General features: G+C 36.4%; 8 protein-coding genes across 12 annotated transcripts in view; 6 read left to right on the plus strand and 2 right to left on the minus strand.

The window, feature by feature from the left end:
• LOC129791559 (potassium/sodium hyperpolarization-activated cyclic nucleotide-gated channel 3) overlaps positions 1 to 8,224 on the plus strand; it is a 1,048,222-nt gene extending 1,039,998 nt beyond the window's left edge. Inside the window, exon 9 of the transcript XR_008750729.1 lies at positions 8,183 to 8,224. The gene's annotated coding sequence lies outside the window, so the exon portion shown is untranslated. The remainder of the gene's footprint in view (positions 1 to 8,182) is intronic.
• The window catches only part of LOC129791609 (uncharacterized), a 309,820-nt gene extending 301,596 nt beyond the window's left edge, over positions 1 to 8,224 (plus strand). For both annotated transcript variants that reach the window (XR_008750730.1, XR_008750731.1), the window contains exon 6: positions 8,183 to 8,224. The gene's annotated coding sequence lies outside the window, so the exon portion shown is untranslated. The remainder of the gene's footprint in view (positions 1 to 8,182) is intronic.
• Positions 937 to 3,259, plus strand: LOC129791594 (ADP-ribosylation factor GTPase-activating protein 1). The gene is made up of 6 exons (XM_055829822.1): positions 937 to 1,234; positions 1,326 to 1,870; positions 1,934 to 2,048; positions 2,115 to 2,237; positions 2,322 to 2,381; positions 2,668 to 3,259. Exons 1-6 carry the CDS (start codon positions 1,175 to 1,177, stop codon positions 3,103 to 3,105), a joined length of 1,341 nt encoding a protein of 446 aa, XP_055685797.1. The 5' UTR covers positions 937 to 1,174; the 3' UTR covers positions 3,106 to 3,259.
• On the minus strand, positions 3,989 to 4,840 carry LOC129791630 (uncharacterized). The gene is made up of 2 exons (XM_055829870.1): positions 4,478 to 4,840; positions 3,989 to 4,413 (listed from the first exon to the last, which is right to left on the minus strand). Exons 1-2 carry the CDS (start codon positions 4,714 to 4,716, stop codon positions 4,086 to 4,088), a joined length of 567 nt encoding a protein of 188 aa, XP_055685845.1. The 5' UTR covers positions 4,717 to 4,840; the 3' UTR covers positions 3,989 to 4,085.
• Positions 4,915 to 15,203, plus strand: LOC129791603 (protein lifeguard 1-like). 3 transcript variants are annotated; one of them, XM_055829835.1, is made up of 6 exons: positions 4,927 to 5,069; positions 6,016 to 6,049; positions 6,181 to 6,351; positions 11,808 to 12,154; positions 13,373 to 13,621; positions 13,687 to 15,203. In XM_055829835.1, the coding sequence occupies exons 3-6, from the start codon at positions 6,318 to 6,320 to the stop codon at positions 14,044 to 14,046; spliced, it is 990 nt and encodes a 329-aa protein (XP_055685810.1). In that variant the 5' UTR covers positions 4,927 to 5,069; positions 6,016 to 6,049; positions 6,181 to 6,317; the 3' UTR covers positions 14,047 to 15,203. The 3 variants fall into 3 exon arrangements, with proteins under 3 accessions (XP_055685811.1, XP_055685810.1, XP_055685809.1); XM_055829836.1 differs by lacking the exon at positions 6,181 to 6,351 and having other exon boundaries at positions 4,915 to 5,069; positions 6,016 to 6,127; XM_055829834.1 differs by lacking the exons at positions 4,927 to 5,069; positions 6,016 to 6,049; positions 6,181 to 6,351 and adding an exon at positions 11,401 to 11,514.
• A 1,225-nt stretch (positions 15,204 to 16,428) lies between these two features.
• LOC129791598 (uncharacterized) lies at positions 16,429 to 18,823 on the plus strand. Its single transcript, XM_055829828.1, has 3 exons — positions 16,429 to 16,656; positions 16,731 to 17,708; positions 18,459 to 18,823. Exons 1-3 carry the CDS (start codon positions 16,513 to 16,515, stop codon positions 18,627 to 18,629), a joined length of 1,293 nt encoding a protein of 430 aa, XP_055685803.1. The 5' UTR covers positions 16,429 to 16,512; the 3' UTR covers positions 18,630 to 18,823.
• A 42-nt stretch (positions 18,824 to 18,865) lies between these two features.
• LOC129791584 (beta-alanine transporter) lies at positions 18,866 to 21,801 on the plus strand. Its single transcript, XM_055829809.1, has 4 exons — positions 18,866 to 19,306; positions 19,464 to 19,722; positions 19,885 to 20,690; positions 21,258 to 21,801. The coding sequence occupies exons 1-4, from the start codon at positions 18,893 to 18,895 to the stop codon at positions 21,480 to 21,482; spliced, it is 1,704 nt and encodes a 567-aa protein (XP_055685784.1). The 5' UTR covers positions 18,866 to 18,892; the 3' UTR covers positions 21,483 to 21,801.
• The window catches only part of LOC129791576 (breast cancer anti-estrogen resistance protein 1), a 58,308-nt gene continuing 57,166 nt past the window's right edge, over positions 21,790 to 22,931 (minus strand). For both annotated transcript variants that reach the window (XM_055829798.1, XM_055829797.1), the window contains exon 6: positions 21,790 to 22,707. In XM_055829798.1, the coding sequence (XP_055685773.1) occupies positions 22,668 to 22,707 (40 nt within the window). In that variant the 3' untranslated portion in view covers positions 21,790 to 22,667. The remainder of the gene's footprint in view (positions 22,708 to 22,931) is intronic.

Here is a 22,931-nt window from a genome sequence, read left to right on the forward strand (position 1 = left end):
TATCAACTTTTAATTTGAGCAAGTGTCGCCATTTTGTATTATTTTCTGTTTAATTTTCTTCTTATTTAAAGCCCTAAATGAAGGGAGTTTAAGTTGAGATCAAAATATTCAAGATAAAGCAAAATATTTTCTTAAGATGGCCACTACACATTTAATTTATTGAACATGATGAAAAATGTTTATATTTTCACAAAACCTGAATGGATTTCCTTAAAGAAAGACTTTTCTTTAAGGTTCTTACAAAAAATACCAAGAATTTTGGCTGGAAGACAATTTTAAAGTTAGATTTGGCGAAATTTTAAATATTTCTTTGTCAAATTTGGTTTAACCCTGATGTGTCCAAAGATTTTTCTTTTTTAATTTTCATGAAATTTGACTTCAAAATATCTAAATCAATTCTTAACCAACATTCTTGAATTTTTTAAGTAAGAACTTTTAAAATTCTTCCTTCGAACGAATCTTTTCGACTTTTTTGATAAAAAAAAGTCCATTTGAGTTAAGATTAAACAGTTTCTTTAACTCTTTCGCGTCCTTAGGGTCATACATTGACCCAAATATGAAACATTTTATTTTCCATAATTTAATTTAAATTGACTTCTTTCCATAGTTAGAAGAAATATTACTTTAATCTACAAAGAAAAAGCCACAAAGTCATGTGGAACGTGAAAGGGTTATATAAACTGGAAGAAAATCTTCATTTCTTGAATTTCTCAAAAAACATTTGAAAATTTGATAGCTTTTCTTTCTCAATTTAATTTTAATCTTACATGGTATCCATGGGACAAACTGGACCCCAGAGGTCGTAATCTGAGGGCTAAAAATTCAACGGATATTATTTGAATTTATTTTTAAAATTAATTTCTTTATATTAAAATTTGTTCATTTTGGCGCTTTAATCGTTAAGAGGCAAATAATTCATTAAGCTTCTAAAATTCACCACGGTCTTCTCGTGGAAGATAGGGGCGCTGCTAGTCGCTCCACGTCTTCTGGACTGAAGAAAAATTCTCAAAAAAAATTTCTACTCTCCAAAAAATCCCGAAAGGATTAAAAATTCCAGGAAATAAAGTATTTTAGAAAGAGATTTAGTGAAAGGAGTGTGTGATGCGTTTTTTATAACATCTGTGAGATTATTTAGTGCATTTTTATTTAGTTAATTTGGTGAGAAGGAGGAATCATGGCAAGTCCACGAACACGAAGAGTCCTTCAGGATCTCAGGCCGGACAATGGGAATACGGTAAGGAAGGAAATAAAGAAAAAAATCCGGAAGCAATTTGCTTCCATTTCTGCTGATTACTTTCACTCTGGGCGCGTTCTCTTTGGCACAGAAATGCTTTGAATGTGGGACACACAATCCCCAATGGGTGTCCGTTACCTATGGCATATGGATCTGCTTGGAGTGCTCAGGGAAGCATCGTGGTCTGGGTGTTCACTTGTCCTTTGTGCGCTCCGTGACGATGGACAAGTGGAAGGATGTGGAGCTGGAGAAGATGAAGGTGGGCGGCAATAGGAGGGCGCGTGAGTTCTTCGACTCACAGCCCGATTGGGATGAGACGTTGCCCATTCAGCAGCGCTACAATAGCCGCGCAGCAGCCCTCTATCGCGATAAGATAAATTCCCTGGCTCAGGGGAAGCCATGGGATGAGTCAAGTGCTTCCGCAAAGGCACAAACAGCAGCCACATCATCCCTCTCCTATTCCCACAGCGAAGGTGCAATCTCTGCCAATTCCGGCTATGATTCCTACAGTGGTGGCTACCAGGATGGCGGAGGTGGTGGCGGGGGTGGCTATCAGAATTTCAATTCGCAAGAATTTAAGGATCAAAAGGAAACTTTCTTCAACAAGAAGCAACAGGAGAATGCCTCGAGACCCGAGTAAGGAAGAGATTTTCTTTTAAATTCTGAATTTTTTGTTTAAAGGAAAATTGAATTTTTTAGTCATCTACCCCCGAATCAGGGTGGAAAGTATTCTGGATTTGGCTTCACGCGAGATCCCCCACCAAAGAGTCAATCCCAGGAATTTTTTGATACAACCCTCTCATCTCTGGCCAGTGTAAGATAATTCATTTTTAACATCCTTAAAATCCTCCAGAAAATATAAATCAATTTTATTTTTCAGGGATGGAGTCTCTTGTCAATTGGTGCAACAAAGGTGGCATCAACGGCCAAGGAGAATGCCCTAAAATACGGAAGTCTTGCCTCCCAAAAGGTAGCCGATGTGTCGAGTAATGTGGGAGAAAAGGTCAATTTCCGCGATTTATTTATTTTTCAATTTTATTTTTCATTTTCCTTATTTTCTTATTTATTATTTATAACGAAATTTTAGGTAAAAGATGGGACACTTTTGAATGATGTTGGAAGTCATGTTACATCCTTGGCCAATAAGGTTTGATTTCTTATTATTTCCTTTTCTTTTATTATTTGAATTTTTCTTAATTTTTGGGACAAAATTATCACTGCGAAATGGGCAAATTATTATGCTGACGTGGATAGGAGTTGTTTTGAAGTAAATTTAAACACCTAAATCAATACAAAGTTAGATAAAAAAATTGTTGGAATAATGATTGATGGTGTGGGACAGTAGGAAGATGAATAGAGGCCACGTATGTGGGATACCAACTACTAATTAACAGAAAAAAAACTTTCTATTTGCTCTCTCTATTCTCTCAAAGGTGGGCGAATTAGGGAAGAAAAGTTGGACAACAATCAGTTCTGGAGCATCTCAGGATGGCTACACATCCCCAGGAGGAGGGGAGAGTCACGGAGATCACCTTGAGGGCTACCAGAGATCATCATCCGTGAATGGGGGGAAAATGAGTGGATCCGACAGTTGGGAAGGTGGAAATTGGACAGAAGACAAATACAACTGCACAGCATCCTATCAGAATTCCAGTGGAACTGCAAATGAGGACGATTGGAATGGATTTGAGGCAGCAGCCCCAGAAGTTGCCAAGCCAAGTAGCACCACCAGGAAGGCCCTCAAGCCGTCCACTAAGCAATCGGATGACTTCTCGGGTCTCGATGTGAAGTCAATGAAGCCAAAAAGTGCGCAAGAATCGTCCAAGAAGAAAAAGGATGAAGATGACTACTGGGAGATGCTAAATAACTGATTGAGGAATTTCCAGTGAGGGGTCCTTCCCCCCCTTCCCAAGAAAATATAGATTTAAAAAAAATGAAGATTTATCGAGGATTGTAATGAATGAATTTTAGGAAAATTAATGCATATAAAAAGTAAATTAATAAAATATATATCTATGGCAGAAATTGGGAATTTTGAGTAATTTTTGCATGAAGAACTTTTCTTTGTTTTTAGAAGAAAAATTCTATTTTCTTTGCAAGTATTTCAATAAAGAGATTAATGAATTTCTCTTTTTTAAACAGCCAAGAAAATAAAGTAACTTTGGAAGAAAAATGGTAAAACACAGAAGAATCAAAAAGAAAAATATTTTTTAAAGAGTTTTCTTCATTTTCCTGCTAAAAAAAAGCGCTTCAAATCAGCAGTTTTATTTTAGATTTTACCTTAACTTGAGATTTTCATTGAATTCCAACCTTTTGACCTTTAAAAACAAATTTTTAAGCATAAATTCAAATAAAAGAAGCTTATTGAAACATTGGCGACAATGTTTCATCGATGAGTTTGCAGCTATGAAACATTATCGCGAATGTTTTGAAGTATTTAAAGGCGTAAAATGTTCAAAAGGATTTTTTGGGGGTTTCTTATTATTTTTCAATATAAAAAGATAGGTAACGTGTGTTAAAAGTATTTCCTCGAATTTTTACAATTTAATCAGTTTCTTGTATTAAATTGAAGATTTGAAGCATGACCAATAGGTTTTTCCACTCTATTAATCATTCAAACAACATTTTAAAAGAATTCAGCAATTAAAAATCTTCTTTTCACACTTTGAACAACCAAAAATTTAATTAAAAATAATATTTTAAAGGAAATCCTTAGAGAGGAATTAAATGGAATAAAAATTTATAAAGAAAATCTTTTCATTGTGATCATTTTTATTACTTTCTTTTGTACTTATCTGCTCCTGGAACATTCAACCGTGAAGAGGAAGTGAGCTGGAGGAGTTTTGAGAATTTAGGAGCATCTTGTGGGGCAGGGAAGCTTCCGACGTGTCGGCAGCCACTCATCTGATCCGTCGCAGCAATCACAAATGCCATCATTTATCCTACTGCTGGGTATGACGTGATTGTACGTCTTCCCGGAGATGTGAACTTGAGGGGTTTCGCAGTAGAAAATGCCCCGGGAGCAGGCATTTGTGGATGGTTCGTCACTCCCGTCGGATACACAGTCGCAGTAGTCATCGTTGACCTTCTCAAAGGAAATCTCGTGACCACTGGAGATGCATCGGAATGTCCCGCGTTCACTGGGCAGATAAAAGTGCGAATCTACCGAACGAATGCCCCTGAAAGGGAAATTTTGAATTTGTACTTCCTGGAACGAGAGTTTCCTGCCACACTCTCTCTCACCTGATGACTGTCCTCTGGATATCCCGACTGGGCATCCATCTGTCCATATTCGGGGACTCTTGACTAGGGCTGATGATTCTCTTATCGCTACTATCACGCTGAAGTTGAGTCATGTAGAAAATTTGGTAGGAAATGTAAACAAAGGACACCACAATCACTCCACAGAACGTTAGCCGGAGCTTTTGCTTGTAGAATGGTTTCTTGTAGATGTTGTCCTTCTTTATCCACATCTTCCGCATCTTGCCACTTTGGCTTTATTTCCCTCAATGTGCGAAACAAGGCTGCATTTATTTTCCTATTGGATTTTCTTCTTTTTGCTTTTTCCTCTATTTCTCCGGGCGAACAGACAAAAAAAACTCGGTTGTTTTGACTTTTGTGTTTCACCTCCTAACCTTCGTGTTGTGAAACATGAAATTTGAAACATTTTTCGCGAACTTTCGCTGCGCGGACCCGAAGAAAGAAGAAGAAGAAGAACTGTCATCCGCGGATTTTTCCTAAGCTCGCTGTGTTTGTTTTTTTGGTGTGATAAAAAAGAGAAGAATCTCAGGCAATTTCGGATTATTTGTGCGATAAGAGGTGAACTGGTAGACAGGTACGTAATCCAGGTGAATCTTCAAGCAGTGATAACAGTTATCCGATGAAAATTGCGTATTTTTCTCTCTCTTCCGTATCGATTTTGTCTGTGATTGCACTTTTGGGGAGACGGAGAAACCTTCGGATTTTTTTCTTCAGCACCATGACTCACGTCGCGGTGGGAAATACAACACGGCAATTGTTCCTATCGCACAATAATTTATTGAAGAATTTCTTATTTGATAAGGAAACCTTTTGAATTCAATTGATTACGGGGAAGTCCGGACGCGAAGATTTGTCCCCACGGAATGGGATGGATTGTGGGTGGCTCAGAGGGCCCTTTTTGGCTTTAATTGCTCCCCCAAAATGACCTTTGCGGTTCGCTGGACTGGGGAAATTTCTAGAGCATTTCCTCCGGAGACGATTTAAAGGGAATTTCATCACATGACTGTTATTTTCCATCATGGAAAATGATCGATTCTGCGCCTCCAAAGAATTTTCTTTTCTTTTCTTATTTTGTTTTTTATTTCCATAAATCGCATTTAATTAGAATTCAGTGATTAAATGAATAATTTGAATTAGATTAAGAGTTTCTTTTCAAGATGGTGGTCCTTATTTAGGATTGTTACGTCCTTTTCGTCCTAAAGACTTTATAAAAATGCGGGGAATGTTTATTTTAATATAAAATTCGCGAAATTCTTTATTCAATTTAACTTTACACTGAGGCCCAACAAGTTTGTGACGTAATAGAGACGAAACAACCAATGAGAGCTCTCTGTACGAACTTATTTGCCAATCAGGAAGCTCTTCATTTGACGTTCCATTTAAATGACGTTTCAATTAAATTCCTGTGTTTAGAAAACTTTTCTCTAGCCTAGAGTAAAATGATTTCCGGTTTAATTGAAAAGTCTTTATTAAAATTCCATTGAAATATTAAAATTAATTTTATTTTTTTCAATTTTCAGATCAATTTGCAGACCAAGAGAAAAGTTCTACAAAGTCAGTTTCATCGACAGTTTTGAGTGATTTTAAAACAAACAACTAAATAAATAAATAAAAAAGAAATCAACATGAATGGTATGTATTTGCATGATTTTGCTTAATCTTTGGCAATTCTTTTCTCCTTTCAGTTGCAATTTTTTATTTGTGCAACGATTCGAAGACATTTCTCGGGGCACCCTCCCCCAACAATCGGTTCTGTTGACAAAGAATTAAAAAGAAAAATCAAATCTAAAGAAAACAAGAAGTTGAAAGAGAAGATTTCACAATGTCCTGGCAAAATGCACCACCTTATTACCAAGGTTTATTGATTTTTTTCTCTCTCTGGGTGTAATGCTGGTGAATGCAAATTTTGTTGTGCCATTTACACGTCAACACTGAACAGCATACACAGAGAAATTGTTCTTTTTTATGCGCTCAAAAGAAATTTCTTATTAAACAAGTTTGTTGCGGATGCTTGATAAATCATTTTCAATTAGTGGAATGCAAAATAAACTAACAAGAGAGTTGCTCTCGAGCATACTATACCCCCTCATGTAGCCATTGATGGAGAGTTTTGAGGTTTTTTTTAGCATGCTACTAATTAATGGAATTAATGTCTCTTTTGAGCTCATCACTTTATGGATTCAAACGTGCGAGAGTTGAGCTATATTTACACAAATGGTTAGTTGAAGAGTCGAAAAATTTAATAGAAAATTCGCATATTTTTTTAAGAGTCGAAAGATCTAATATTTTCAATTAATTTTGCTGCAAAATAATGCTTTTTATTCATTCAAAATCTCTGGATTTTCTCTTTAAAGAGTTTGCGAACCTCACGAGATTGGCTGCAAATGATATTTTTTTAATTAATCTTATAATAGAAATAAATAATTTGAGGGTTTTTACAGCACATTTTAGAGCACAGTGTAATAGAACAATTTATTTAATTTGTGAAATTTTTGATCCTTTAACGACCATTAGGATGTTTTTATCCCTTTTATCCCATTTTTTATGAATTGCCTAATTTTTGACTGACTAAATAGTTTCCGCGGTCCTAAAGGGTTAACATTGGAGCTTAGAGCGAGATAACAATTTATTATTTGCAATTATGATCTCTCCGTACAGAGAGGTATTTCCTATGGCAGTGCCGTACTCAGGGTAGACGTTTGTGTGCCTGAATGCCTCAAAAATTCGAGCAATTCAGATTTTTCTTTAGAGGGCAAATGTTGGAAATTAACTGATAAAAAAGGATAGAAAACAACGTTAAAAAAATAAAAAGAAATGTAAAACTTTAGGAAAAAAAATGTTTGAATTTAGAGAGAAAAGGCGAAGCGTTAGAAAAGAAACGTCTAACGTTTGAAAGAAAACGTTGAACGATAGAATTGCAATAGAATAGAATTCTAATACTTCTAAACATTATAATCATAAATCGGTGTTTTTAATCCATTAAACAAGCAAGAAGAAAGGGTGTCTCGGCACTTGCGGAAAACGCACTTGCGGACTTGGCTGATTTTACGACACTTGCGGACAGAGAAGGCTACCTGGGTACGAAAGGGATTTACCCTAGACATATGCGGACTCCGGAGGGTAGGTAGAATTTTGAGCATCGACAAATTTGCCAGTATGCGGCCAGCAAAAGGGGCCTTCTGTATGTGTGTGATCCGAAGGCGCAGTGTGGGTTGTGAAAACTTTAAAAATTAGCTAATCGTTCATTAATTCAAAATTCTTCAAAACGATTTTTCTTTTACGATTTTTAGCTCTCCATACCCCTGCCCCAAGGGGTGTTTATCTGAATGAAAATCTTCGGATCTTCGGATTATTCGCTAAAAATTCGGATGATTCGCCAAGATTCAGATTATTCGCCTAGATTCGATTGATTCGCCAATATTCGGTTTATTTGTTAAGATTCGGTAGATTCATCTATATTTTTGATGCACAAATATTACTTTTTAGGCAAAAAACTATAACTTTTAAACATTTCGCGTATTATAGACGTACCTAAATATGTTTGTTTGAAGTTTTTAAACTTGGTTTCAAATTTAGAACGATTTTTTAAGAAAAAGGGAGTCTCAAATCGTCGTAAAATTCGATTCCCTAAGTTCGGGTTCAAATTGTGCTTAATAGCACATTTTAAGTCACATATTTGCGTAGTAGAAAAGCTATTTTGGCCAGTACTCTGCGTTGATACCACTGCTTTTTGTTGGTCAAGCATAGTCATCTTTTGTAGAAAAACTTCAGAGATATTCAGTGTTAGGAGGGTTGTAATCAAAAACTACACAGTTGCGATAAAACTCCACTGATAAAAATAACTCAATAGTTGGGTGAAAACTCCACAGTTAAAAAACTCAATAGTTGGGCGAAAACTCCACAGTTAAAAAACTCAACAGTTAAAGGAAACTCCATAGTTGCGAAAACTCAATAGTTGGACGAAAACTCCACAGTTAAAAAAACTCAATACTAGTTGGGCGAAAACTCCATAGTTAAAAAACTCAATAGTTTTCGCAACTGTGGAGTTTCCTCCAACTGTGAAACACTGAATATCTCTGAAGTTTTCCTACAAAAGATGACTATGCTTGACCAACAAAAAGCTGGACGGCCTACAGGCCAAAATAGCTTTTGTACTACGCAAATATGTGACTTAAAATGTGCTATTAAGCACAATTTGAACCCGAACTTAGGGAATCGAAACTCCACAGTTGCGAAAACTATTGAGTTTTTGCAACTGTGGAGTTTCCTCCAACTATTGAGTTTTTTAACTGTGGAGTTTTCACCCAATTATTGAGTTATTTTTATCAGTGGAGTTTTATCGCAACTGTGTAGTTTTTGATTATAACCCTCCTGACACTGAATATCTCTGAAGTTTTCCTACAAAAGATGACTATGCTTGACCAACAAAAAGCTGGACGGCCTACCGGCCAAAATAGCTTTTGTACTACGCAAATATGTGACTTAAAATGTGCTATTAAGCACAATTTGAACCCGAACTTAGGGAATCGAAACTCCACAGTTGCGAAAACTATTGAGTTTTTTAACTATGGAGTTTTCGCCAAACTATTGAGTTTTTTTAACTGTGGAGTTTTCACCCAACTATTGAGTTTTCGCAACTGTGGAGTTTCCTACAACTATTGAGTTATTTTTATCAGTGGAGTTTTATCGCAACTGTGTAGTTTTTGATTATAACCCTCCTGACACTGAATATCTCTGAAGTTTTCCTACAAAAGATGACTATGCTTGACCAACAAAAAGCTGGACGGCCTACAGGCCAAAATAGCTTTTCTACTACGCAAATATGTGACTTAAAATGTGCTATTAAGCACAATTTGAACCCGAACTTAGGGAATCGAAACTCCACAGTTGCGAAAACTATTGAGTTTTTGCAACTGTGGAGTTTCCTCCAACTATTGAGTTTTTTAACTGTGGAGTTTTCACCCAATTATTGAGTTATTTTTATCAGTGGAGTTTTATCGCAACTGTGTAGTTTTTGATTATAACCCTCCTGACACTGAATATCTCTGAAGTTTTCCTACAAAAGATGACTATGCTTGACCAACAAAAAGCTGGACGGCCTACCGGCCAAAATAGCTTTTGTACTACGCAAATATGTGACTTAAAATGTGCTATTAAGCACAATTTGAACCCGAACTTAGGGAATCGAAACTCCACAGTTGCGAAAACTATTGAGTTTTTTAACTATGGAGTTTCCTTTAACTGTTGAGTTTTTTAACTGTGGAGTTTTCACCCAACTATTGAGTTTTCGCAACTGTGGAGTTTCCTACAACTATTGAGTTATTTTTATCAGTGGAGTTTTATCGCAACTGTGTAGTTTTTGATTATAACCCTCCTGACACTGAATATCTCTGAAGTTTTCCTACAAAAGATGACTATGCTTGACCAACAAAAAGCTGGACGGCCTACAGGCCAAAATAGCTTTTCTACTACGCAAATATGTGACTTAAAATGTGCTATTAAGCACAATTTGAACCCGAACTTAGGGAATCGAATTTTACGACGATTTGAGACTCCCTTTTTCTTAAAAAATCGTTCTAAATTTGAAACCAAGTTTAAAAACTTCAAACAAACATATTTAGGTACGTCTATAATACGCGAAATGTTTAAAAGTTATAGTTTTTTGCCTAAAAAGTAATATTTGTGCATCAAAAATATAGATGAATCTACCGAATCTTAACAAATAAACCGAATATTGGCGAATCAATCGAATCTAGGCGAATAATCTGAATCTTGGCGAATCATCCGAATTTTTAGCGAATAATCCGAAGATCCGAAGATTTTCATTCAGATAAACACCCCTTGGGGCAGGGGTATGGAGAGCTAAAAATCGTAAAAGAAAAATCGTTTTGAAGAATTTTGAATTAATGAACGATTAGCTAATTTTTAAAGTTTTCACAACCCACACTGCGCCTTCGGATCACACACATACAGAAGGCCCCTTTTGCTGGCCGCATACTGTTCGCAAGTGGCAAATTTGTCGATGCTCAAAATTCTACCTACCCTCCGGAGTCCGCATATGTCTAGGGTAAATCCCTTTCGTACCCAGGTAGCCTTCTCTGTCCGCAAGTGTCGTAAAATCAGCCAAGTCCGCAAGTGCGTTTTCCGCAAGTGCCGAGGAGCCAGAAGAAAGATGCCAATGAGGTTCCTTGGCTTAGTTTTTAATCAGTTAACCCTTGGAGGGTTTTGCTGGCCAAAGTGGCCAATTCTACTTTTTCCAATCGCCAATTAAAATCTATTTAATATTTCGTGATAGAATCTAATTTTATTTTTGTTCTATTACTTACTTTAGTATCGTCGAAAGAAAACTTTGAAAAATTGTTTTCTTTTGAGAGAAAATAAAAGTCAAACTTTGGAGGTTAGAAATCTCGATCCTCCAAGTGTTAAAAACGTTAACATTTGATAAGTAGTAATTTTTTGTTAATATTGGGTGAAATTCTCTATTAAAGTCTGGCTTAGTTCGTTTTCTAAGTTTTTAAGACAAAGTCTAGTTTTTTTTAAAGACAGATCTTTAATTTATTAAGATCAGACTTTAAGCTTTGACTCAGATTAAATCCTTTAAAAAAACCATGTGTAGCCTCCTTAAGTCTGTCTTAAAAAAAATTCGCCTGATTTGAAAAAAAAACTGAGTCCTGGTTTAAAAACAATTAAGAACTAGTTTCAGAAAAATCAAGCCTGGATTAAAAAACTTAGTTTCATCTGAAAGAAACCTAACTTGGACTTCGTTGTGAATTTAGCCCACCTGTTAGAATCTCAAGCCATCTCGTATAAGATGCAGAATTTGATTTTTTTGTCGGGTTTCCGTGAGTCAGTATTTGATTTTGGATTTTATCAACAGTTGGTCGTTTTTTTGTTGTTCTCTCACTCTCGCACCATTTTATCAGTTTCACTTGAGCTGCGGGGAACTTTTATTCGTGAAAAAGAGTCGCTAAAAGTGGGGAAGACAGTGGCAATAATGGCTGAAGAAGGCAGTCGTTTGAGTAATTTACAACTTTACACATAATTTAGAATTTTTGCATGCTTCTCCCAAGAAACAGACACAGAGTTTTTATTTTAAATTGAAATTCTTACATTGTTGGTGCATGAAATTTGTCAATTTCAATCGAATTTATTTCACAGTACATTTGCTATGAGGAGGTTTGCGCACCCCTGATAAGATATGGGTTTGACGTAGAGAAAATAATGAGTTTCTTAGCGAAACATGCAAAGGTTGTGAAGTTTTTTTTTGAAGAATTTTTAAGTTAATTTGTATTTTATTTTGTGATTGTGATAGATCCAAATCAGCAGTACTATGGAGGACAACCTGGGTATCCTCCCCAGTCTGGGTACCCACCACAGCCGGGATTTAATCCAGGGTACCCACCACCATCGGGGTACCCACAACCGGGTTATGCACAGCCTGGATATCCACCAGCAGGTGGAGGATACCCCCCACAGCCGGGCTTTGCGAATCCCATGCCACCCGGGCAGGGAGCTCCCTATGGGTATGTTCCACCGCAAAACCCCGGAGGTGGTTATGGGGCGACAGAGGACCCTGAAGATCCCGAAGTGAAGGGTTTTGGCTTCACAGATGAGTCAATTCGCAAAGGATTTATTCGCAAAGTCTATTCCATCCTAATGGTGAGTTTATTTAAAGAAAAAATTATTAATTCCATCGCGTAAAAAGCTAAATTAAATCCTCTCTCAAATATAATCAAAGAGAAGAGAGAATTTCATAACAAACGAGAATATTCTGGCGTGATAACGATTTTTCTAAGAAAGAGAATGATTCAATAGTAAATGACGTTCTATCAGTGTGTTGAATGTAAATTGATCTCATTTAATTTATTTAAAAAAAATGAGTTTTTTAAAATATCAGTTTATTGACTTTATGATTATTTTCTCGTAGCTACAGAATCGTATTGAAAATAGTTATGCAATCTACTTATTTATTAATTTATTTGCGGGAAGTGAAACAAGAAATTCGACATATTCGGAATTCCTCGCTTATGTTTCACGCAACGTTTCGGAGACGTGTATGACTCTTTCATCAGGCATTAAATATTTGGGGTCTTTCTAAAATTAAAAATTGACTGAATTCTCATATTTATCTCTTATGTTGATCTTGATTCACTAGATCATTTTCTAATATGACTAAACAATGACTTAGAACAAATTCTAATCTAACTTATTCTTGAAGCAGTTTATTTGTTTCTGATTGAGGGTGTTTCTCGTACAGAAATAAATAAAGTTTTTAACAGATAGTAGTGAATAAAGATTTTTTTTTTATTTGCCCGTAAATCATTTTATTTGTAGAGCCTGATAATTGTTTAAATTCACTAGATTTCAACCTGAGATTCCTTAATAAATTAATTATAGGTTTATTAAAAAAAATACTTAAGATTTCTTTGAAATTATTGAAGGTTTTCCTAAATTTTCTTAAGAGAAACTTGGACTTTCTTAAAAATCAGGCTAAATTGTGTTAAAATGAATTCTTTTCAGTGATTTTTTTTTACAAATTTCGTTGCTCTAAGACGATAAGGAAAAATTCATCAAAAAATATGCATTTAGTTCGATCTACCCTGACTAAAAAATCGATTAAGAAAACTTAAGAATTCTTAAGTTTTTCTCAAATAATTTTAAGTCATCTGCTTAATGAATATTACCCAATGGCATTACTTAAATCAAAACGTTGCTGGAAAGCATAAAAACCCCGTCTTCGTTCATCTCGACTGCGATTTTGGTTTAAAAAAAAACTTTTAAAACTTTTTTTTTTAAATCAACGGCTACAATTCAAAAAAGATAGTTTTATTTAAATTTTAACGTATTTTTCTAAAAAAAAAATCCCTTAACTTTTAGGCACAACTGTGCGTAAGTTTGGGCTTCATTGCGCTGTTCCTGTACCACAAACCAACAGCAAATTGGGTGCGTGGGCATCCGGAAATGTGGTGGATCGCCCTTATTTTGCTCTTTGTCACACTCATTGCAATGGCTTGCTGCACCAATGTCCGCCGAAAGGCTCCGATGAATTTTATCTTCTTGGGACTCTTCACACTCGCACAATCCTTCATGCTGGGCGTCATGGCGAGCAATTTCCGTTCGGAAGAGGTAAGAACGTGTGTAAGGAGATCAACGGGCAAAGGGAATTAAAAGGTTTTTCGTGATGTTTGTAGGTTCTCCTTGCTGTGGGAATAACAGCCGCAGTCTGCTTGGGCTTGACGTTGTTCGCATTCCAGACTCGCTGGGATTTCACAGTGATGGGCGGGGTGTTGTTTGTTGCAGTGATAATTCTCATGATTTTCGGTATAATTGCAATCTTCATTCCCGGCAAGACGATGACACTGATCTACGCATCCCTCGGGGCGCTCATCTTCAGTGTTTACCTCATCTACGATACACAACTCATGATGGGTGGGAAGCACAAGTATTCCATCAGTCCGGAAGAATATATTTTTGCAGCTCTCAATCTCTACTTGGACATTGTCAATATTTTCATGTACATTCTCGCCATTATTGGTGCATCGCGTGACTAAATTTCCCTCCGCACGTGCTCATCCCTTTTCTTTCTAGCATAAAAGGATTTTTTGTTAGTTTGTTTATTGCGTCAGGAGGTGTTGCACCCTCTACAACACTCTGTTCACTTCTTCTGTTTAATAGTAATTTAATTATAATTCTCTATGTTTCCTCATTCTCAGAGCTTTTTTTGCGTCATCATCATTATCATTGAAAAAACGATAAAATAAAATCACATTGTGTCTCAGGATGTTGGAATAATGCTTTTTTTTACATTTTACATCACTGCAAAATGCGGCAAAATGTTCGAAAAAAATAGTAGAAGAATGTTACTAGAGGAAACAACAATATAATAATTGCTAATCGTCCAAACAAAGAGATTGATTAATTGAATTTCTTAATTATTAAAAACAAAAACTTCTCCGAGTTTAACGAATTTTATAAAAAAAAGAAACATTAAAACCCTTTTCCTAACATTCTCAGCGTTATTTCTCAACAAAACAATACATAAACTCTCCACAATGAATTGATGGATGGTTTTGAATTGAAAGGGAAATGAATATAAATTGAAGGTTTTCTTTTAATCAACAGAATGCAATTTGAAGACAACATGCACGATAGATTTTCATAACAAAACAACTTGTATATAATTTCATTATCAGATTTATCTTATTCTGCTGTAGCCAAAGCTTTTTGCAAATTTTCATGGTGTTGAATACTGGGTTAAATAAAGAAAAATCATTTAATATTGTTGCAAATTATTAAAAAAAAAAAAGAATTACAAAAAAAATACAAATTTATTCAGCATGAATGCAAAACGAATAATAAAAAAATCAGTATAATTAATGTAATTTGTATACATATAAATTGAATGGGTACTCTGAGAACGTTTTAGAAGGGTATATAAGAGTAATTTTAAGAAGACTATAACTACCTATTATATTACCTTTATCTACAATCCCTTTTTGAGAAAAAAAAGCCTAAATATTTGATGTTGATTGAAAAAGAAAGGAAAATTTAATAAATCAATAACTTACAAGTTGACAAGAAAGGATGTTTTCTACGTACCAATGAAGGGCTAGAGCAGATTATATTCTTATTAATGTCTGTGTCTTGAATTTATTGTATAACTACTGATAATAAATTACATAAATAAAGATAAAATATAATAAAATTCTATAAAGTTGTTTTTTAATCCTTGAATTTTGGGGTAGTTCTGAATCTTTTCTTTCCTTACAATTCGTCAATTATAAGATTTTTCCTATTCTGGGAAAAGGTTTTTAGGATTTTGACATTTTGGGGTAAATTTTGATAAAAATCTTTTTTTTCTAACAACTTAAAAGTTGTTAAGATTTTGACAGATGGAGTTTTTAAATCGTCCTGTTGTCGTTCTATAAAGAAAAAACAAAGAATTTGTTGTTCCAGAAAACAGACAGAAAGAACTTTAAAGAGCCCTATAAAACTAATTTTTCTTTAAAAAGACGATCAAAGAAAGAAATAAACTGTCAAAATCTTAAAAGATTTTTTCCAGAATACCAAAAATCTTATAACTGACGAATTTTAAGGAAAGAAAAGATTTGTATCAGAATTCGGACTATTTAAAAAATAACAGAAAATTCTGTTTTTCAAAGAAAAAAAAAGAATTTGTTTTTTAAAAATAGTCAGAAAGATCCTTGAAGAGGCAAGTAATTTTCCTTCAAAAATCCGATTGAATATAGAAAGATCTGTGAAGAGGCCTGGATCCGATTAAAGATTTACGATTAAAGAAGATCCCATTAAATCCGATTAAAGATAGAAATGGAATGTCAAAATCCTAGAAGATTTTTTCCAGAATACCAAAAACCGCAAAACCTTCTAATTGACGAATTGTAAGGAAATATAAGAAAAGATTTGTATCAAAATCTACCTAGAAAAGATTTTTATGAGAATCTACCTCATTATCATACTTTGTGTTTCTTTCGAAGACTTTATCGTGATATAAGGATTCATTTTATCAATGATCGCGTATTTGATTGAGATTGGATCGTATTTAATGACCAAGAAATCCTTTAAAACGTTGAAGTTTCAGAAGAAATTCCTGCATTTTCAAAGATTTCTTGGTCGTTTAAGCATATCTCTCTTAAAACTTCATCAGTTTTGCCGAAGAAAATTGCTTAAAGAGACGTGATCTCAGTTTATAAAATAATTTTACTAATCAAATGAATTTCTTCATGATCAAGTAAATATTTTCTTACTGATCAAATGAATGTTTTTACTGCAAAAATAAGCCTCTTTGCTGCTTAAAAAGCTTCGGGGGAGCCGAGAAGTGTGATAATCATGGCGAAGAAGGCAGATATGCGACCGCGATATCCTTATCTTATCGACTTTTGCTTCTCTCTCAAATGACTAAAATTTGCTGTAAAGAAAAGGCATTCAATCGCACACCTGCAGACACTCGACATCGTGCTGGCTGACGAAGCATTTCCACACACAAGTCAGTGGTGAAAATGCTAATTTCCCTCCTCCTAATGGCACTCTACAAACTCTTTCGCCGGAAGGATCCTGAACCGATTTTTGGGGTTTATCGTCAACGCGGGAAATGGTATTGGCTTAAATATTTCATTTTCCTCGTTATTTTCTTCTTCCGAAAGGTGAGTTTCCTTTCAATTTTCAGTTCAATTAATTTTTTAAGGGGCTTTTGGGATTCAATTTTCCTGCCTTGCAGCTTCGCTATCGAAAGGGATCAAGCGATGGTGGGGGTCAAGGTGCTAAGAATATTGCTGATCCGAATTTAATGGAGAAAGTTCAACCACTGTCGGATCATCCAAAGGCCTTTGATGCTATTTTCTACATTGCTGGCAACGCAGATGGTTATCGCTTCATAATGGGCACTGAGAGGCGTCACAAGGGGATCATTCATGGGGTTCTGTACTTGGTTGTGCCTGATTTGGGATTCATCTGCCTGCCCCAGATGCCCGATACAATGATGTTCACGACGAATTTCGGCAAGGAGGGCAGTGCCTTTGGTGGTCCTGGGTTCATTAGTGAACCCATTGTGCCCATGAACAAGTGGAGGCTGCGCTATCGTGGTCAGATGCGCAAAGGAGAGGAACTGCATGATGTTGAGTTCTCCTTTGAGTTCCTCTCGCAGTTCCCTTGCTTTGACTTTGACAGTGATCTCAGTCCACGCTCACTGGCTGACTCCATGGCACGGGAGAAGTGGACACAGGAGTACTTCCGGCATCTCCGGAGTGCCCATCAGTCGCACTACGAGCAAATGGGCAGTATTCGGGGTACGTTGAAGGTAAATGGTGAAGCGAGGGTGATTGAAATGCGTGCCTTTCGGGATCACAGCTATGGCTTTAAGCGCGACTGGAGCTTAATGCATCGCTATGCCTTCATTGTATTCTTCCTCGAGGATGGCAGGAGTGTCTCAATGGGAATTATCAGTCAACCGTGTACGTGCTCAGTACTCAATACGGGGTACATTTGCTCAAAGTCCGGGAAACTCTCAGCCGTTGATTGGTGTGATTTTGAATTGTACCAGCATGGAGAGAGTGGGAATCCCCCGAAGGATTTTGCTTATCAATTCTCAGCCGCAGGACGAACACACACCGTCCAGATACTCGTAGATTATGAAAATGTTCACTATGTTGGATCACAGTGGGAAGCAAGGATGGTTGAGCGGTTTATTTCAGTGACTGTGAGTAACTTTGCTAAGTCTTTTAGCTCTTTTAGCTTGTCCGGAACTCATTAAGGGGGGTCTCTTTTGAGAGCTGGTGAAATTGAATGTTTTTATTTTTCTTGTAGTTTTTCTTAAACTTGGTTTTCCGGTGTTGGTCACATTTAAAGACTTATTATTGAAGAGTAAGATCACTTTCCACCATTTTGTAATTTTCCTCAAATCACAAAAGGAGGTTTTTCTCAGGATCTACTGGATGGATTTTGATGGGATAAAAAGCAAATGAAAGAAAACATCTTAGTGGAAAATGTACCGGAACAGAATTTTGATTTTTCATTCTGGGGCTGAGAAAAGTGGAAAAACGTCAAAAATATCTGAACAAAAGTCACATTTTTCCATTTTTCTCAGTCCCAGAATGGAAATTCAAAATGATGGTACATCAAAATAAGCATTGGTATTTCCTCTTTCATTTGCTTTTTACCCCATAAAAATCCATCCAGTAGATCCTGAGAAAAACCTACCTTTGTGTTTTAGGGCAGTTCTGTGGAAAAGTCGAAAAACCTCAAGATGGCGTCGCATCTAAGATGGCGGAAAGTGATTTTCTTACACTTCAATAATTAGGCTACAAATGTAACCAAAATCAGAAAACCGAGTTTAAGAAAAACCCGAAGAAAAATGAAAACATTCAAATTGTGAAAATTTTAAAAAACTTTCCCAAGAGACCCCCCTTAAATTCCTTCTCTGATGATAACGAATTGAATTTTGTTGTAGATGGACGGTGTACCAGGCTATGGAGTGGCAGAATTTCATTACAATAATAAATCAGGACGTCTTGAGGAGATTGCCAACAGGGATCCTCAGTGGTACAAGAATGTCCTAGCGAGGGAGGCGCAATACAAAAAACTCGAGTACATGTCAATGCCTCAGACGGCGCAAAAGTGAGCTGAGCAGCAACATCCACAGAGCAGCCACAGCAACCATGAGCAGCCACTCACCTTGAATGCAGACGAGCACTTCCTCATTTCCATGATTTGATGTAATTTCTTCCCCAAGCAGCTGTCTCTCTGCTGGGCTTTCAGCCAAAGAGCCCCAGCGGGAACCCTCTTGTAAATCCCATTAAAATGATTTTAATTGAATTCACGATTTATTCAGGCAAATGAGCCAGAAATTGCTGGCAGTCTGTGCAGCACATTCGCCGTGAGGAGATGGATTTTGACTCAATTCTCCCGCAAGTTGGCTCCTTTGGACCATATCAGAAATTCATCATTTGCGGTGTTCTCCTTCCGGCCGTTATCCCGTGCGCCTTTCACGCGTACAGTCAGCTCTTTATAGCTGCACGTCCGGGGCATTGGTGTCGTGTTCCCGAATTAGATCCGTGGGTGCTTGAGTATCCGGATGTTGTGAGGAATTTTAGTGCTCCTCTTGAGTTTAGGGATGGTGCTTGGAGATTTTCCGAATGTTTAGCTTTTAAGCGGAACTACACGGATTTAGCGGAGATTTGGAGAACTCAGGGGTTGAGCCATGCCACGGAGAGCATCAGCAATGATGCTGAAGTTACAAGTTGCAAAGATGGATGGAACTATGAGAGGAAACTCTTCAGCAGTACCGTCATAACGGAAGTTTGTTTCTTTTTATCCTTTTTCCTTGCATGAGAAAAAACTTTTCAATTTTTTTTACCTGTTCCAACATTTATTTGAAAGAAAAAAAAAGGAAAGAAAAGTCCCGGAAAAAAGTCTCAAAATCTTTAATTTTATTCTTTTTGGGGATTTTTTCCAGTGGAACCTGGTGTGTGAGAAGGATTCCTACGCAACGGTAGCTTTGGTCCTTTTCGGTGTTGGTGGTCTCATTGGGAATTATGTTTTTGGGTACCTTCAGGACTTCTGGGGGAGACGCCCGTCCTTCTATGCATACCTCCTGCTGGAAATTCTTGCTGGGAGTTTGAGTGCTCTTACATGGAGTTATGCTTCATGGGTATTCTTTAGGACACTCGTGGGTGTAACTGTTCCAGCTATCCTTGCAAGTCCCTACGTTCTAGGTGCGGAAACTTCCCAGAGAAGCTCTCTAAATGCAAAATAATCCTGAAATCTTATTTTTTCGCCAACTTCCGGTCTTCCTTTGGGCTGATTTCCTCTTAAGGAAACGCAGGAAGACTGTCCTTTTCTTTGCTTTAATTTTACTCTAATTCTCCTCCTTCTAGCAATTGAACTTGTGGGTCCATCGAAGAGAGTCTTCTGTACGATTGTATCGAATATAGCTTATTCCCTGGGACTCGTATTCCTCGCTTGCATTGTCTACATCTTCCGGGATTGGAGGTATCTCACCTTAGCTGTCTCCTTGCCACTTTTCCTCCTCTTTGGATGCTTCGCCATCCTTCCTGAGTCTCCACGATGGCTCGTTGCTACGGGGAAATTCGACGAAGCTGCGGTGATTATGCGAAAAATGGCTCAGATGAATGGGAAAGTCCTCCCGCCAGACTATGAGGAGTACCTGAGGAAGAAAGTTGAGGCAGCCGTGGAACAAGCTACCCCCGAGACACGAACCTATGGCATAATGGATCTCCTAATAACGCCCAATATGCGCAAGAAAACACTCATAATCACCTTCATCTGGTTCGCCAATACCAGCGTCTACGTTGGACTCAGCTACTACGCCCCTGCCCTGGGTGGGAATGAGATTTGGAATTTCTTCCTCGCTGGCTTGGTGGAACTTCCCACGTACATTTTCCTCTGGCCAAGCCTCACCTTCCTGGGGCGCAGGTGGATTCTGTGCGCATCAATGGTTGTGGGAGGCGTTGCATGCCTTGCCACCTTCCTCGTACAGCAAGAACATGTGGTCATGCTGATCCTCTACTGCATTGGCAAGATGGGAATTTCATCGGCATTCGTGGTTCTCCCACTGGCTGCATCTGAGCTGTATCCAACTGTGGTGAGGGGCCTTGGGATGAGTGTGAGCTCTGTTATTGGGATGATTGGACCAATTGTAATTCCCATCATCAACTACACTGTAAGTTTCAGGGGCGCTTTTGCCATTAATTATGTTGGCTATGTTGCCAATTTTTACATAAAAAAATCTAAATTTTTATTATTTGAAGACTTTGAGGACTTTTGGTGTGTAAATGTGAATTTTCTTTGAAAATTCAGAGCACCAAGACTGAGTTATCTTGTGCTGAAATTCGTTATGTTTGCATAGCCTTTAAAAAAAAACCGTTGAGAAGTTGATTTAATGATCGTGATGATTTATGCAGGGAAAATTCGTCGGAAAAGGCAAGAAAAACGCAACTTTTCTGCAATAAGCGACGTTTTGAATAATTTACATTCGCATTTTCAGGCTTTATAGGAAGTTGAATTAATAAGATTTTATCAAACATTTCTTTAAGACAAATTTGTGAGAAAACTACTGCAAAAAATCACAAAAATTGGAAAATTCTTTAACCCCGTAACTAGTTATTGAAAATGTCGCTGATTGCAGAAAAGATATGTTTTTCCTTACCCTTCCCGACTGCTTTTTCGACGAATTTCCACCACATAAAATTGTTTACTTCCAGCATCTCTAATATGAGATTTATTCCAGGGCAGTAACATGCTGGTGCTTCCTTTGATAATTATGGGAACCCTTCTGTGCCTCGGTGGCTGCACGAGCCTCCTTTTGCCTGAAACTAAGGATCAACCTCTGCCACAGACAATAGAAGATGGAGAAAATGTTCCTCTTTCATGGCCATTTCCGCTCTTTCAGCTGCCACGGAGAAAAGACAAAGAATCTCCATCAGAATCTTCCGCACCTTCCTGTGAATCCTGATTTATTAATAATTTATCAAAGGATGTTTATCTGAATAAAAATCGTCGGATTTTTTATTGAATTGTTTTCGCTCTAAAATCAAGAGAAGATCCAGAAAAGGTGAAAAACATTTTTTTTGTAAAAAAAGATAAAATTTGAGGGAAAAATCAACAATTTCCCATTTTTCTAATGGATTGGGGGTGACAATGAGTATTTATCTGAATGAAAATCTTCAGATCTTCGCATTATTCGCCAAAAATATCGAAAGATTTGCCAGATAAACACCCCTTGAAATTAATGTAAAAAAAAAGAAAAGAAATAAAAGAAATTTTTCTTTCAATCTGTGTGTAATATTTTTATTTTTACTCCATACAATTATTAAATGTGGATTGGATATTCTTCTTAAGTCTCTACACAAATAATAAATTTTCATCCCAATATTTTAGTTTATTTTGGGATTCTTTTTCTCTTATTAATTTCTTAAGACTCTCTTTGTTTTGCCCCTTATCTACTTTTTTTAATTAAGATTTTATCCATTTTTATTGATCAGAATTAGATCAATGGAAAAAGTACAGAAAAAATTTAAGATAAAGCAGCAAGAAAAATAAATATACAATTACATCTCTCTGGGTCAAACTTAATGGATAAATTTGTAAAAGCAATATAGGTACACTTATAGGTTGAATTATATTTTGAAATTAAAATTAATTACAATCAAATATCACATTAGAAAGTTTTATCATTTCAACTTATTAAGGATTCAACTTGGTGTGACTTCCTACAAATATTTTATTTTTATTTGAGGGTCCTCTTCTACAGGTTCTTCTATATCCCACGTATATCTTATCAAATATATTATATTAGACATGTAAAAATCTTGACAAATATTCATCGCACGTTGTAGAAAAAAAACGAACATTTTGGCAGTTTCCGTTTCTTATGGTTTTCCTCTCTTTCCTTTCCTTTTCAGCTCTCAATGTCTTCCAAATGCATTTAGAAAATAGCTTATTCGTTGACTCTCCAAAAGGGGGGAGAAAGTGAATGTGTATGTATGTAGTAATTTGACTCCATGCCCGGTTGAATTGCATGAAAATTGCTCATTTTGCTTCCCTTTTTTCAAAAGGGCGCTCTCTCGTCTCGATTAAATGTGATATTGTGCGTTTTATTTACATTATGCTTTGATAAATATTTATACTGCTGGGATTTTTATTGTTGGACAGCTCGTAGCATTGCAATTTTGAGGTCACTGGAAAGAGGGAAAATTGATTTTTATTTATTGGATTTATTTACTTATTTAAATTCAATTTATTTGCTAATTTAATTTACATAAAATTAACCCTTTATGGAACCTTTTTCTAACATTTAAATTTTTTTTTCTAAATATGGAATATTTTCCTGACAATTGAAACATTTTTCTGACCAAATTGAACCAAATTGACAGTATGAATTCTCTAAGAATGAAAAACTCCT

Source organism: Lutzomyia longipalpis, chromosome 3 (assembly GCF_024334085.1).
Source record: "Lutzomyia longipalpis isolate SR_M1_2022 chromosome 3, ASM2433408v1".
NCBI lineage: Eukaryota > Metazoa > Arthropoda > Insecta > Diptera > Psychodidae > Lutzomyia > Lutzomyia longipalpis.

Excerpts from the sequence above, each read along its gene's own strand:
- LOC129791630 (XM_055829870.1), bottom strand. The coding sequence starts at position 4,716 with ATGCGGAAGATGTGGATAAAGAAGGACAACATCTACAAGAAACCATTC. Across the intron at positions 4,414-4,477 it reads ATCCAGAGGACAGTCATCAG|GGGCATTCGTTCGGTAGATT; the intron begins GTGAGAGAGAGT and ends TTTCCCTTTCAG.
- LOC129791594 (XM_055829822.1), top strand. The coding sequence starts at position 1,175 with ATGGCAAGTCCACGAACACGAAGAGTCCTTCAGGATCTCAGGCCGGAC. Across the intron at positions 1,235-1,325 it reads GGCCGGACAATGGGAATACG|AAATGCTTTGAATGTGGGAC; the intron begins GTAAGGAAGGAA and ends TCTTTGGCACAG. Across the intron at positions 2,382-2,667 it reads TTACATCCTTGGCCAATAAG|GTGGGCGAATTAGGGAAGAA; the intron begins GTTTGATTTCTT and ends ATTCTCTCAAAG.
- LOC129791584 (XM_055829809.1), top strand. The coding sequence starts at position 18,893 with ATGGATTTTGACTCAATTCTCCCGCAAGTTGGCTCCTTTGGACCATAT. Across the intron at positions 19,723-19,884 it reads TGCAAGTCCCTACGTTCTAG|CAATTGAACTTGTGGGTCCA; the intron begins GTGCGGAAACTT and ends TCCTCCTTCTAG. Across the intron at positions 20,691-21,257 it reads TTCCCATCATCAACTACACT|GGCAGTAACATGCTGGTGCT; the intron begins GTAAGTTTCAGG and ends GATTTATTCCAG.
- LOC129791598 (XM_055829828.1), top strand. The coding sequence starts at position 16,513 with ATGCTAATTTCCCTCCTCCTAATGGCACTCTACAAACTCTTTCGCCGG. Across the intron at positions 16,657-16,730 it reads TTATTTTCTTCTTCCGAAAG|CTTCGCTATCGAAAGGGATC; the intron begins GTGAGTTTCCTT and ends CCTGCCTTGCAG. Across the intron at positions 17,709-18,458 it reads AGCGGTTTATTTCAGTGACT|ATGGACGGTGTACCAGGCTA; the intron begins GTGAGTAACTTT and ends ATTTTGTTGTAG.
- LOC129791603 (XM_055829835.1), top strand. The coding sequence starts at position 6,318 with ATGTCCTGGCAAAATGCACCACCTTATTACCAAG. Across the intron at positions 6,352-11,807 it reads TGCACCACCTTATTACCAAG|ATCCAAATCAGCAGTACTAT; the intron begins GTTTATTGATTT and ends TGATTGTGATAG. Across the intron at positions 12,155-13,372 it reads AAGTCTATTCCATCCTAATG|GCACAACTGTGCGTAAGTTT; the intron begins GTGAGTTTATTT and ends CTTAACTTTTAG.